The sequence below is a fragment of the Syngnathus scovelli genome, chromosome 7 (assembly GCF_024217435.2).
Source record: "Syngnathus scovelli strain Florida chromosome 7, RoL_Ssco_1.2, whole genome shotgun sequence".
Taxonomy (NCBI): Eukaryota; Metazoa; Chordata; class Actinopteri; order Syngnathiformes; family Syngnathidae; genus Syngnathus; species Syngnathus scovelli.
In genome coordinates this window covers 4,683,590-4,697,362 of record NC_090853.1, presented here as the reverse complement: position 1 = coordinate 4,697,362, position 13,773 = coordinate 4,683,590, and the positions used below count along the sequence as shown (strand labels likewise).

The following is a 13,773-nucleotide window of genomic DNA, read 5'->3' as shown; positions in this document are numbered from 1 at the left end:
GCGATTGGAGCGCGTGCACACACTCTGTCGTGTGAAGATGGCGGCGGGCGAGTTTGAGTCGGACAAGCTCTGACAAGGTTGCAGAGCGGTGTGGCACACAAAAAACAAGTCTGTGCACGGCCAAAGTTACTCTTATGACCTGCGCCGGGAATTGCTTTAGGGAAATAATGTTTATATTCAGTGTAGCATAAAGCCAGGGTGCTACCAGACTATCTACGAAAAAAAAAAAAACATTAACTAACTGTGGCATAAAATTTTTTACCAGTTTTCGGTGAGTACTTTTCAGAGAAAGTCGGGGAGTGAATAACTAAGCAAATGCTAACTTCTTTAGCATCTTAGCAGCCGAGTGTTTATTTTGCTTCCTCAATTTCATTTTGGTTTTATGCAAGGGCTTCATCTGAGAACAAACAGGAAACTCTGTATTATTTGTAATATTTGAATATTCGGAATACATAAAAAAAAATAATCATCAGAAGGTGAAGTCCCAATTTGAATTAAGAGCTCTCCAGAGGGATTTGGCTTCGAAATAATGAAGTTTTCTGTCGCCCAAAATGAGTTTGGAGCAAAGTTTTTTCGCTGAAGCCAAGTATCTCCTCGGAGAGCAACTTACTGTCACCCCCTCGAGGTACATTGCAGTATTTCCGGACTCCACTGTGTCTTCATCGGTATGGCGTGATGTCCTGAGTGCACGGGAGTTTCCCCAACACGCTCACTCTTATAATTGCACCGTTGCGGTTGTGCTCCAACAGAATCAGTCATCGGTGCTCCCGGCCGTCAATTAGTCTGCGCTCGCTTTGGCTGCAGGTCTCATCTTGTACCTTGTCTGCTTTTGGTGTTGGCACATCCGTACAATTCTGACTTCTAGGATGCAAAATGCGTTTGAGGTTCTTTGAATCTCCGTCTTCAACAGTACCTCAGGCCTGCTGTGACACGTTAACAGTATCACGAACAATCAAAGCAATCGATCATTATGGCTTTAATCTTATGAAATATTTCTCGTAGTTTTATTTATCCCTACAATGATTCTTGAAAAACTGTTGAGAGGAGTGACGGCATTAATCACGACAACTGCCTGTGCATTGCGCAATGTGGCCATAAAATCAAACGAAAAAAGATTAAATGTAAATGCATCCAGTTTAACTCGTTCACTGCTAGTTGAAATACAACTGAACTGTGCTTAGGCGGTGATTTTTCTCCCCCCTACCACTAGAAGGAGCCCACACATGAAGAATCAATCTTGATGTTCTGTTTATTGCACGGCTACAGCGAATATGTCAATAAAATGGCCGCCACCCTGGGGGAATTTTCTGAAAAAACGACTTATCGGCGGCTATTGTTAACTGGAACCCGATTGGTAGAGGAAAAGGTCGAGGAGCTCTGTTGAGGAATAAGGAAGCTGTGCTGTTATAAGTGGCCTTCAAATGATAGAGCAAACTCCCGGGACAGACGTGATGGTTGTTGCGGTGACGAAGGCCATCTCGCCTCAGCGCGCGGCGGCTTGTCTCGTGTGTTGTTCACATCCCGTCAGGGTGACAGGTCCATTTGTGTCCCGCCCTTGCTCTGAGGGAGCGTATCTCCGTTAGCAGCAATGGAAGTGTCGTCAGAGACCAAGAAAACGCGCCGGGCCGCCTCCCCCGAGGGTTCTTCTTCATGTCCCGGCTATGACCGGCGCAGATAACGCTTCCCGCTTCAGCTTCTATCTGCATCTCGGGACAATTGACCACTTTCTATTTCCATCATGAAAGCCCCCCCCCCCTTCGCCGCCGAGCCTGCTCGAAGCCGATAGTCGGTCCGAGCTCCTCTGAGACAGCGGGAAGATGGATGGAGAAGTCAAGTTTTGGGAGTGATTAAAATTTAGCCAGCACCTTTACAGATTTCCCTCGGAGACGATTTGGACGGATGAAGGGTCGTTATTGGTTGTGTTCCGTAAAGATGGAAGTCGTGGCCCGACACGGTGTCCGATTCTTATTTCCCAAGATGGTCTCTGGAAAAGCAAAAAATGCTTTGTCACCACCTGTTTGTATATAATCTAGACCTGCGCCTTATCAGCTTCATAGCTTCCATTTGTGCTCATTAGAATTGAACTGACTGAAAAAATAATATATTATTTTTACTTGCGGTTTTCATTTCTATCGTGCAATTCATCTTGGCAAAGTGTCCGATGAGCAATTGTCGCCACCTCCCGTAAGATTTGTTTGTATTTCTTCATTATCTGGCACGTTGGCGTTGGCGCCGACGTCAGAGACAGGAGGTCACATTCGCGCCCGCCATACATCACGCAGCTAATGGCTCTATTAGCGCCCCTCTAAGGGTGGGCTCTAATGAAAAATGGGAATTGTTTAGCACAAATATGCATGATAATAAGCCGCTAAATCATTCTTAGCATTGACTTTGAAGGACATTGGCCGTGGCGCGGCAAGTCCCTCCGCACCGTCACCTGGATTGAATGGGCCGTTTGATCAGATTCTCCTTGGCTCGATTGTTTCTAATCTGCTGGAGGTGGCGACTTCATAAGGGGGCCCATTCATCTTGGGAACCCGTGGCCAGTGGCGCTGAGGGATGAGCCCAGATTTACTGGGTGACAAGTGCCATTTTGGATGGAGGCGAGGTGAGCCGGAGCCGGCGCGCCAGTAATTGACCTGTCAGTAGTCGGAGCTCTGCTTCCGCCCCGCTGCGGAAATGAGAAAACATTTTTAAGACTTTATGGTGCTGTTTAGTCGCCCCTCCGAGACGGAACTCGACGTATAAGAACCGAGAGAGCCCTGCTAGAAATAGTGAGGCATGGTTCTAATTTCTGACTGTGAGCACTTCCTAACGCTTGTATCCTATTTGTGTTCACAGCCCCCAGCGCCCCGCCTCAGCAGGTTACCGTCCTCACCGTGGGAAACCAGAACAGCACTTCGATCAGCATCTCCTGGGATCCCCCTCCGCCCGACCATCAGAATGGTATCATCCAAGAGTACAAGGTTAGTCCAAAAACAAGACTGTGTTGGAAATCACTGATATCACACGGATGCTAGGTTAGCTTAGCTTGTTAGCTTACAATGTGTTTCTTTTGAGTGAGTGAGCTTGTAATTCTCTATCCCATGACCTTGATTGACGTTCATCAATTTGTTCCTCTTGACTCCAAGACTCTGGTTTTGTTGGAAACCACTGGAGAGTGCTCGATATCACATAGATGCTAGGTTAGCTTAGCTTGTTAGCTATATACTCATTAGCTTTCAATTTGGACTTCTGATGTCTGTTTTGAGTGAGCTTGAAATTCTCTATCCCATGACCTTGATTGACTTTCATCAATTTGTCTCTCTTGGTTCCAGATCTGGTGCCTTGCGAACGAGACGCGCTTCCACGTCAACAAGACGGTGGACGCCGCCATTCGCTCGGTGGTGGTGGGCGGGCTGCAGGTGGGCGTGGTGTATCGGGTGGAAGTGGCCGCCAGCACCAGCGCGGGGGTCGGAGTGAAGAGTGAGCCCCAGTCTATCATTATTGGTAAGGACTTTACATTTTTGGGTTCAGGTGTACCTAATGGAGTGTCCAATGGGCAGTGTGCTTTCCTCCCCTCCATTATTATGATGCCAAACTGTGAGTGTAGTTGGCTTTATTTCCCCAGCGTGCCTCCCTAAGAACACAGTGTCGTAGGCGCCATCAAAGGTGTGAAGCGCTCGAACACGCCGGCGATCGATCTGTGTGTCCGCTCGCTAGCTTTGGCTCGCCGTCACTGTGTTTTAGCAAACTCGAAGTGAATTAAAGGCCCGGGCTTGGCAAACAATCCGCTCACCTGGGGATTTTTTCTTATAAGCTTTGTCTTTGCGCTGTTTTTTTTTTTGTTTTTTTTTACCGGCATTATATTGCACTGCACATCCTGGCGACTCGGTGCCACGCTCCATCGGTCGATATCGTTCACAGGAAATCATTGCACGTTGTCTGAGGTTAATCAATGTTCTGACTCCCATTTCCACAGAACTGGATTACTTCTGCACCTGTCTGTTGTTCCTTCTCTTCAGTTAGAACGTGCGATAAACCGAGCTTCTGAGATGATGCTAGCCTTGCATACTACATTTCAAGCTAGCACCAGGGTTAGCTAGCCTGGTTTCAATTCGTGATTGGATATCAAGCCAGGGTTAGGTTTGGGCTCAAGCTCTGCGTTTTAAAGTTGGCACGCCGTCTGTCTGGCAGGCAAGGCCTCTCAGGACGTGATCATCCACGGCAACCGCAACAACAGCATCACGGAGCAGATCACCGACGTGGTCAAGCAGCCCGCCTTCATCGCCGGCATCGGGGGCGCCTGCTGGGTCATCCTCATGGGCTTCAGCATCTGGCTCTACTGGCGCAGGAAGAAGAGGAAGGGCCTGAGCAACTATGCAGGTTGGCATCCCTCGCACTTGTTGACTGGGCAGGGTGGAATCAATGGAAGCTTTGCCACGTTGAACGTTGATGGACGCCATGGTTGCTTGTGTGACGCACTTCATTTGTGACTCTTTGTGTTTTCTTCACTTTTGCTTTCGTGTGACCTCTCTAGTTGCTTTCCTCGCCTCCAGCTGGGCGTTCATCTTTCTTTGGTCCTAAGCAGTCGATAGCAATGGAAAATTTCAATCAACAGCAAACGGATCCCCCCCCCATCCGACCCAACCCCCCCACCCCCACCTGAGCCAAAGCGGCACTTCCCTCTTCAGGCTTTAACACACAACCTCTCTGTCTTCTTGTTTTGCAGTTCAGTCCTTCACCTTCACCCCTGCAGGTACTGTTCATTTGTCCCGTCTCCTCACCTACCACGGCCCCAACCCCGCCCCCCCAATCTTCTTGTGCTAATGGCTAATGCTAATTTGGCAGATTATAAAGCAGGAATGGGCAAGCAAGACCCACTGAGTCCTGTCATACAATATTATCCATGTTTTCCCTCCATATTTGTTGATTATAATACCTTCAACTCATGGTGTTTTATTAACTCATTCACTACCATTGACGGCTATAGATGTCAAATGTCCATTAGGCTGGCAGTGAATGATTTAATTGTAGTTAATGTCAGTATGTAAGTGCGTCTCTGTGGTTAGGTTAAACGAGGAAGTTAAACGTTTTACAGCTTTGAATGACTTTTTCCATCCCATTCGTCTGGTTTTAAAAATCAAATGTGGCCCTTAAACAAACGTTTGCCCACGTCTGCTTTGGAGTCTTTTCCAAATATTGGCTGTGACCCAAAATTTTTGCAAAGTCTTTCTTATGTGTTTGCATACTCTTTGTTTGTGTGGATTTTGTGTGTTTGTGTTGCAGCCAGTGGTGTTTGTTAAAAAGTCAACGTTTTCTCTAGAGCACAGTGAAAACAAAGAAACGCAAAGCTAGCAGGCTTAGCGTTATTTGCTAGCGTTTATTTGATTTACTTTTTTTTTCCCCCCTGACCATATTTACAGTCCCAAACACGTTTTTACACATTTTTATTCCGATTTTAACTTTTGAACATTTTGGAAATGTCTGCCCGATTCACCCCAGAATGTTATTGTTGATTTCAAAATCTCGTTTGCCCTGGATGAAACGCTCCAATAGAAGCTGCAAAGATAAAACGTAGGGGCGGGTGGGGTCGAGGTGATTTTTCCAACATTAGTGTGAAGAGCGACTCTGCTCTTCCCTGTATTGACAAGAAGGTGATGTATGTGTCGCATCTGGGCCTCCTAAAGCTGTCAGCTCCAGAGAAGCCAAATCAGCAGCCCGGGAGATGTGATGGGATTTTTTTTTTTAGACGCTGATCATGTCCTGCCTGCCTGCCTGCCTGCCTGCCTGCATTTAGTGCTGATTAAAAAAAGATTCATCTGCATTCAGAGCGCCATCGGACGCTTCTGTGAGGCGGCGACAGAGGTTGCAAACGTTACGCTGGTCCCGCTTCAAAGTGCTTTTTGGACATGAGAGGCCGCCCTAAAAAAAAAATTTGTGCAAAATGATAATTGGGGCTGCAAATTCAGGCTGGTTGCTCCAGGTTAGGAATGCTTAGAAAGTGTTAGCCATTCAAGATGGGAGGGTGAGGCTTTCAATGTTGGCTTTCAAAGTAGGGTTTCGAGCTAGGGGGTTCTCAGGTTAGGGTTTCAAGAAAGGATTAGGCTTTTAAAATTCAAGATACAATATCAAGTTTGGCTTTCTGGTGGTGGTGGTCAGGAGTTCAAGACGAGGTTAGGCTTTCACTGAGGTCTGGCATTTGGGGGTTTAAACATGGCTTGTGGTTTCAAAGTAGGCTTTAAAGTCAGAGGTAGGGTTTCAAAAATGATATTTAGGGTTTTAAGTGAGAGTTTGAAATGGATACGTCCACACGCGTGGACGCTGTTGCCAGATGAAAGGCTGCCAATGTTGTTATCTGCATCAGGCAGATTCAGACACTTTGATGAACGATCCCGCTGCCTTTTTTAATCATTTTTTTCCAGATTTAATCACGCACCTGATGAGAAGAAGCTCGCAGCAAAAATAAGACAAAATGAGTTTTGCTTGCCGTGTCCTTGAGCAACACCTAACGTCTCCGACATATGCAAAGCGATAACATGCCACACTCATTATTGGCCTTTTTTTTTTTTTTTTCCCGACTAAATGCAATCATGGAAATTTAATATGTAGCCACTTTGCTTTGTCTTTTTTTCTCCTGCTGTAGTCACGTTCCAGAGAGTCGGCGGCGGCCTGATGAGCAACGGGAGGTGAGTCAAAAAAGCATTTAAAATGTGTATAAAATAGATTTGAATCATTCCACTCTGACTCATTCAGTACCATTGACGGTTATAGACGGCATATATATTAAATGCACAGGCAATGCTAACGTTCCACAAATCAGCAGGTCACACAACTTTGCCTTCCGCCCGACATCAAAACAGGAAGTTGCGTTCTTTATGACTCCATTTGCCAAAGCTACGCACATTGTAATGCATCACGACCCAGCAGATGTTTGTGCTCCTCTCAGCTCCTAAAAAGCTGCATATTATACGGAAATATACATTCGGGCCGCATCCCGTGCGTGCGTTCATGCATCGCTAGATGAACTCATCAATCTCCTCAGCGGATTTAAGCGAAACAATTTAAGCAGAGAGGGCTTTTATTTTGTCATTTATCTTTGCGGGCAAAGCCAGGAGCCCTCCCGAGTGATAAATTTGCCTGTCACCTCGCGTGGGCGGCCGGGATCTGAGCACGTGTAATAATGTAAAAATAATTACCCAGGAGAAAGGTGCGTGAGTGTGTGTGTGTATGCGCGCGCTTTCCGAGCCCACCCCCAAGTGCAGACTGCTCCATCCGGCTGAAAGGTCTTGAAAGAGCATCTTGGTGACATCATTCATGTGTGTGCTTATTTGTGTTCTGTACTGTAAAAACTGTTGGGGCAAAAATAAACCAACAAAATGGATCAATCCACGGCTGCTTGAATCAACATGTCCTTTTAAACTATTTTTATCTCTCTATATTTTTTTATATATATGTACATATATAAATACATAAATATACGTAAATATATATATATATATATATTTATATTTATTTATTTATATATTATATATTTTTTTAAATATTATATATATTTACTATATTTATATATTGTATAAAAAAAAAACTTTTGCAAGAAAGACAATAGTTGGCAATATTTGGCATGGATTACAACTTGTGTGTCCCAAGTTGTTCTCTCACCAGTACTTTTGATTTGCACGCCTGAAAATTGAAACGCCCATCATATCAGAAGTTAGCGAAGCGTAGGCGACGCCTCCAGGAGCTCGCCAATCCGCTTGTCAAATTCCAGATGTTGCAACTTGCCTATCTGCTTCCCAAATAAGAACATGCAGCATTTTCATAGCGTGACCAAGGTTTTTTTTTTTTTTTCTTCTTAAATTAGATGAGCACAAATCCATTCCAGCTTTCTTATTGGCTGCTGCCAAATTGCCATGACTGAGCAATTAGGCCCAATCACTCAAAGAATAAATGATTTGTGGAAGATGAATAGTCAGCAGATTGGTAGATTTGATTCCCGCTTGAAATTGATCAAAGACGACTCGGGCTAATTCCTCACCGGCTAATATCTGCTCTGATCAATATTTCAGCAGCGAAAATTCACTTCCATGAGCAGCGAATTCGGGCCGCTCGATGCCTTGACATTGTTGCCACGGCGATTGGCAATTTTTGAAGGCCAAATGACAGTTCTGGGAATGTTTTACGCGCTAGTTCACGTCAATGCTTTTAATCCGACTCCCATCTGGCCCGTCGGCCGAGACCATAAACACCTGATGAATGAACTTTCCTTCCGTTTAATATGGTCCCGCTTGGCATATTTACGGCGCGCTTTTTGTCAGTCCAATGCGACACCGATGAGATTTGAGCCGTCAAGGTTGCCATCCATCTTGGGTCAGGCGGGGGATTAAAAGTTAGGTGTCAACTTTTCATTCGATGTATGACCGCCCCCTCCCCGTGCGCAGCCCATTCGCCGTCGTCCAGCCCCACCCACACACACACTGACGTGCTGTGTGTGTGTGTGTATAACAAATATCCCCAGAAGAAATCAGTCTTATTCTAATTATCCCGAGCGGGAGTGCCGCGGTGTGACGGATGCAAGGACGATGCAGCCATTCAGCTGTCGGGCGCTCGTCTTTCAAACTCACCGCGAGGCTGGCGGGGGGGAGGGCACCACACACACCCACGCGCGCACACACACACACACATGCAGTAGGGCAAGACAGATTTATTTATTTATTCGTTTATCTATTTGTGTATTAATTTTCGATTTCTTTCTTTATTTATTTATTTATTTGCAAGGCTTCTTGTGCACGAGGGCCCGTCGATAAAAAGTGCAATGAAGTGACTGTCGTTGACTGTAAAGATTTTGAGCTGTCTGGACATTAAATGCAGTCAAAAAGAAAAAGCTGGTCATAAAAGCAAATGTGTGAATTAGCGCGTTGTTGCGTGACAAAAACTCAGTGGGAGAAGCGATGGAGATGAAGCGACGCTTTTTGCCAAACGGAATTGCGACTTTGTGGCGGGGAGAAATATATTGGCGGATTTCTCACGGCTCTTCAGAAGCTCGCCGTCTGCTTATCTCGCACCGCCACCTGGCAACTCTCTCACATGTGTTGCATTTCGACTTTGGATGCCGACTGCTGATGGGTGTTTGTTCTTCACTCCTGAAACCGCGTGGGGGTGGGGCAGGTCCGAGGTTTTGAGGGTTAAGGTTCGGCTTGGTATTAAATGGGGCTTAGACGACTCATTAGACGACGAGCTGCTTTCTCATTTTGTGTTTCTTCCCAGTCGGCCAGGCTTACTGAACGCCAGCGACCCGGGCTACCCCTGGTTGGCCGACTCCTGGCCCGCCACCAGCTTGCCTGTCAACAGCGGCTCCGGGGGACCCAATGATCTGGCCAACTTTGGCCGCGGAGGTGAGCCGGGGGAGATCTCGCCGCTTTTACCCACATCATGTCCGCTCGCGTGCACATATGCGTACGATACGCACGGCGCACAGCCTCCGGGGTGACTAATGGAGAACGTTTCATCCTGTTGCTGTCACACACTCATTGTAGCTTTGAGCAGAGGAACGGGAGTTGGGGGGGGGGCTTGGTGTATGTGTGTGTTCGGTGTGAGGCAGCCAGTCGTGAAGGACAGGCGCAGCTCGACTGGCGCAGATGCGGAAGCTTCCGCCGTGGCTCTACATCATCTCCCCTTGGCTGGGCATGCAAGCAGGGCGAGGAGATGGAGCTACTTCCCAGGCTTGCTCTCACCGTTGTGCATACAAATTTTGGAGGGAAAGGGCTGATAGAAGCGAGGGCTGGCTATTTCAAAGAAGCAGATTAGCGGAAAAATTAGCATTGGGTGGTCAATTATTATGGTGTCTGCAAAATTAGCATTGATTTTAGCACATCATTTGATATCCACTATAAAAGGTGGTAAGGCAAAATGTCAACATGTTTGGGGTGGCCTGGCCCTGCACGCGACTAGAATAGCGCCGCCCCTGCCACATTCATGCGCTATGTACACAATTAAGATTTCTCACTCGTTTTTGTGGCAGATATCCCGAACAACCAGGGGGACAAAACCGGGACCATGCTGTCGGACGGCGCCATTTACAGCAGCATCGATTTCACCACCAAAGGCAACTACGGCAGCCCGGGCCAGGCGTCGCAGGCCACCCCTTACGCCACCACGCAGATCCTGCACTCGGGCAGTATCCACGAGCTGGCCGTGGAGCTGCCCGAGGCCCAATGGAAGGCTTCGCTCCAAGCCAAGCAGGAGATGGCCAACTTGGGCTACTCGCTGCCCGACAAGAACTCCTGCAACAACAGTAAGTGGGCAGCCGGACGCCGTCCGCCCCGATACCTTGTGTCGTTTTGTTTGAGTTCTTTCTTCCGTTTCCTCCCATCTTGAGTAAACAAGCTCCGGTTCCCGGGTGAATTCTAATTCAGCCAAGCTTGACTCGCATTGTAAAACCGACACAGATTAATTACTTGTAAACGGCGGAATCAGTATTCCTTAGACGGGCTCTCATGCATATGTATGGTCTCATTTGCCAACAGTCTGAAAAGTGATTGATTCCACTTTGTGGCCATAGAATGCACACATGCGTGTGAATGATGGCGCTATTTCCGCCTGTTATGAAAAACATGATCTGCAAATGAAGACGCGTCTCGAAGCCTCCGCTTATGTTTGTTTCTTTGGTGCCAGTGTGCATTATTTTTAACCAAAGAATAATGACACGGGCCCCTGTATCTCCGCCATTTTCATGTATATTATATTATATTATCTATATTATATTATATTATATTATATTATATTTCACATTTCTAAAATTGATACATCATAAGAAGAAGAAAAGCATTTTTTCCAAATGTCATAGGTCAATTGCACCAAACGAGTCGCAAGACGAACCCGCGACTCAAGTTGGGCCCCCGTCGTGCTCGCTCGCTGGGCGATTTAACCGCATGTGCTGACGCTGCCTGTCACCTGACGCCACTTTGACGCTTTGCTTCTCCTGGGCCTCCTCCCCACTTGTAGCTTTTTTCATTCCCGACTACCGGCTGACCGACGGGCCGTCTAATCGAATTCCGCACAACCACTCGCAAGATTTCAGCACCAGCAGCTCTCACAACAGCTCCGAGCGAAGCGGCAGCCTCTCAGGTTGGTTGGCTTTCTTTATGCGGGACACGCCTCCCCCGGGGCCGCTCCGCCTCTTGATTGACAGCTCTCCTAATTGCTTCATTGATTTGGAATTTGCATGTACAAGGCCGACATCCGCGACGCTTTTGATGAACGCCGTCCCTCCCTCCCTCGCTGGTGAAGCTTTTGCGCTGCCTCCCCCGCTTTTGCGTTGTCATGACTGCGTTCCCTCAAATGGACGCCGTGGCCCAATTAGCCACTTGAGCCTCAACTCGACAGCTCCCTTTCCCCTGCCCGATGGAAAAAAAAAAAAAAAAAAAAAAAAAAAAGCCAACCTAACCCTCTTACAGGTTAGCTGAAAAAGTCCATTTCAATCATCTCAGAAGATATGATGTCGGCCATTTTACAAGCCTAATTTGAAAAGCCAAATTTGCAGCCTGCGTACGCATTTGATGGCCTTTTAATGGTGGAGCACGACCGCCGTCGTCATCATGTTCTAAAATAATAGTCCTACAATTTCCAAGCCATTCCTTCCCCAGCAGAATATCTTATTTGGGTCCACGTACGGATGCCAAGCAAGCAAGCCAGTTTCGTTTAGTTCCCGCTGTTGTAAGCACAGCGTCGTCCGTCATGCTCGTCTCACCTTACTGCTATTTTTGTCTTGTTTTTAGGCCATTAAGCCAAATCAAATAGGAGATGCTTTACGATTATTTTGAGTTATGTGCGGCTTTCCATCCTCTGCACCCAATGAAAACACGGCCAATCCTGCACTTATGTGCTGGGAGTGCCCCAAAAACCCCAAAGTGTCTAAATTTAGAAGAGCGGAGAGGCCCCTCGCGCTCTCTACTTTTCATATTTGGAGGGAACCTCCTTGCCAGACCACCACACTTCCTAGAAAAAGAAGACGAAGAAGAAGAAGCGGGTCCCATGTGCATTACCGACATCGCCCAGAAGAAGTTGTTTCTTTTTTTTTGTTTTTGCGGGAACTAGAATCGTGAGGCAGTCTTTCTTTCTTTCTTTCTTTCTTTCTTTCTTTCTTTCTTGCTTGCTTTCTTGCTTTCTTCCTTTCTTCCACAAAACGGGTGGAGCGGCAAGATACGAGGACGGCTCCTCGCCGCTGTTTCTATGGAGATGGGCGGCTTTTCAGCCAATCGATCAACGGCAGGATGCTTTTCATCAGGCGACCTTGAATTTTTGTGTGTAGGCGGCAGCCGGTTGAAAGGCTCCCTCCGTTTCAAAGAAGCTTGCACTTCTTTTCCGAAGCGGCCTCCAAAACCATTTGCGTTCTTTTGTGAGGCCTCAGCTTATTTTTGCGTTTCAGGTGGTAAAGGAGGGAAGAAGAAGAAGACCAAGGCCGCTTCCAAAGGCGCCAAAGCCAACGGCTCCACTTGGGCCAATGTTCCCTTGCCCCCACCCCCCATCCACCCTCTTCCCGGCACCGACTTGGACCACTACCCCAACAAGCACCACGATGGAGGAGGGTAGGTTTGAGCAGGGCCGTTTGCAATCTAGTTGTCGAGTCGTCTGCTTTAATAGGCTGGCCGCCAAATGAGGTGCGGCGTGCGCTGTAAATCTCCAAACGGCAGCCGTCTAACGTCCGTCACGGGCGCCCGCTGACAAATGTCCCTCATAAACATTTTCTTAATTCTGCTATGAGGACAGCTAGCGGCTCGTCCAGGCCGAGCAAAGTTTGCTTCGTATCGTTCAGCATTCTCATTGCAAAAAATAAGTCAATGGATATTTTTAAAAACACTGTCCTCAATATCGGCACAATTTGACAAATAGCTACACAGCCTAGCGAGTCTTGCTTTTCAGCACCTCTCGTCTTTTGCCGGCCAGGTACGAGAGCGACGGCTGGGGTCCGCCCATGCCGGTGCAGACGTACCTCCACCAGGGCATGGAAGACGAGCTGGAGGAAGAGGAGGAGCGCGTGCCCACCCCGCCCGTGCGCGGGCTGGCCTCCTCGCCGGCCGCCGTCTCCTTCGGCCAGCAGTCGACGGCCACGCTCACCCCGTCCCCCCGCGACGAGATGCAGCCCATGCTGCAGGCCCATCTGGACGAGCTGACCCGAGCCTACCAGATGGACGTGGCCAAACAGACATGGTACCACCACAAAACATCTTGTTTCATTGCACAACATGAGCAAAATGCTTTCCTGCTTCCATTTGTAGCATTTTCAACTAAACTGTCTCACTGGGGATTGTTTGAAGCTAGCAGAGAAAAAATAATAGAAGCCGCAGCTTCCGCCTGACAATGAAAAACAGCGTGCACACCTGCACACGCGTGTTCTTTGAAAAGGCTTAGTGTACGCATATTGGTCGCCGGCTGCGGCAGGATTGATTCTGTTGCTGCCCTCGCCGTTCTTCTTTGTGTCGCCTGTGTGCGCAGCGGAGATAAACCCATTCATCATTTCATTTTAATGGCACGCCTGCCGTGCTTGCACACGTGTCCTAGTATTTATGCACGCACATTCCAGGGCTGTTCATGCAAGTCATATGAAGGCCATGCGCCATTCTGTAGTAGGGTGAGGATGCTCATTGCTTTGAGGGGTGCAGGGGGGGGGCTTATAGTCAGGAAAGAAATGTCACATTAGCCGCAGTAATGACGATGTTGCTCGGAGAGCATTTGTGACAACACCAGAGGGCCGCTAATTACACGCCGTTGCTGCGTCAAAGGCCGCGCAAACAA

The 13,773-nt window shown here is 47.7% G+C and overlaps 1 protein-coding gene across 11 annotated transcripts in view; it reads left to right on the top strand.

Moving 5' to 3' along the window:
* robo2 (roundabout, axon guidance receptor, homolog 2 (Drosophila)) overlaps positions 1 to 13,773 on the top strand; it is a 155,857-nt gene that overhangs the window by 135,088 nt on the left and 6,996 nt on the right. For 5 of the 11 annotated variants that reach the window (XM_049726159.2, XM_049726156.2, XM_049726155.2 and 2 more), the window contains 10 exons: positions 2,842 to 2,966; positions 3,318 to 3,489; positions 4,177 to 4,365; positions 4,712 to 4,738; positions 6,626 to 6,668; positions 9,247 to 9,374; positions 10,001 to 10,273; positions 10,984 to 11,106; positions 12,407 to 12,566; positions 12,925 to 13,188. In XM_049726159.2, the coding sequence (XP_049582116.1) occupies positions 2,842 to 2,966; positions 3,318 to 3,489; positions 4,177 to 4,365; positions 4,712 to 4,738; positions 6,626 to 6,668; positions 9,247 to 9,374; positions 10,001 to 10,273; positions 10,984 to 11,106; positions 12,407 to 12,566; positions 12,925 to 13,188 (1,504 nt within the window). The remainder of the gene's footprint in view (positions 1 to 2,841; positions 2,967 to 3,317; positions 3,490 to 4,176; positions 4,366 to 4,711; positions 4,739 to 6,625; positions 6,669 to 9,246; positions 9,375 to 10,000; positions 10,274 to 10,983; positions 11,107 to 12,406; positions 12,567 to 12,924; positions 13,189 to 13,773) is intronic. The other 6 variants (XM_068651318.1, XM_049726158.2, XM_049726162.2 and 3 more) reach the window with 3 other exon arrangements.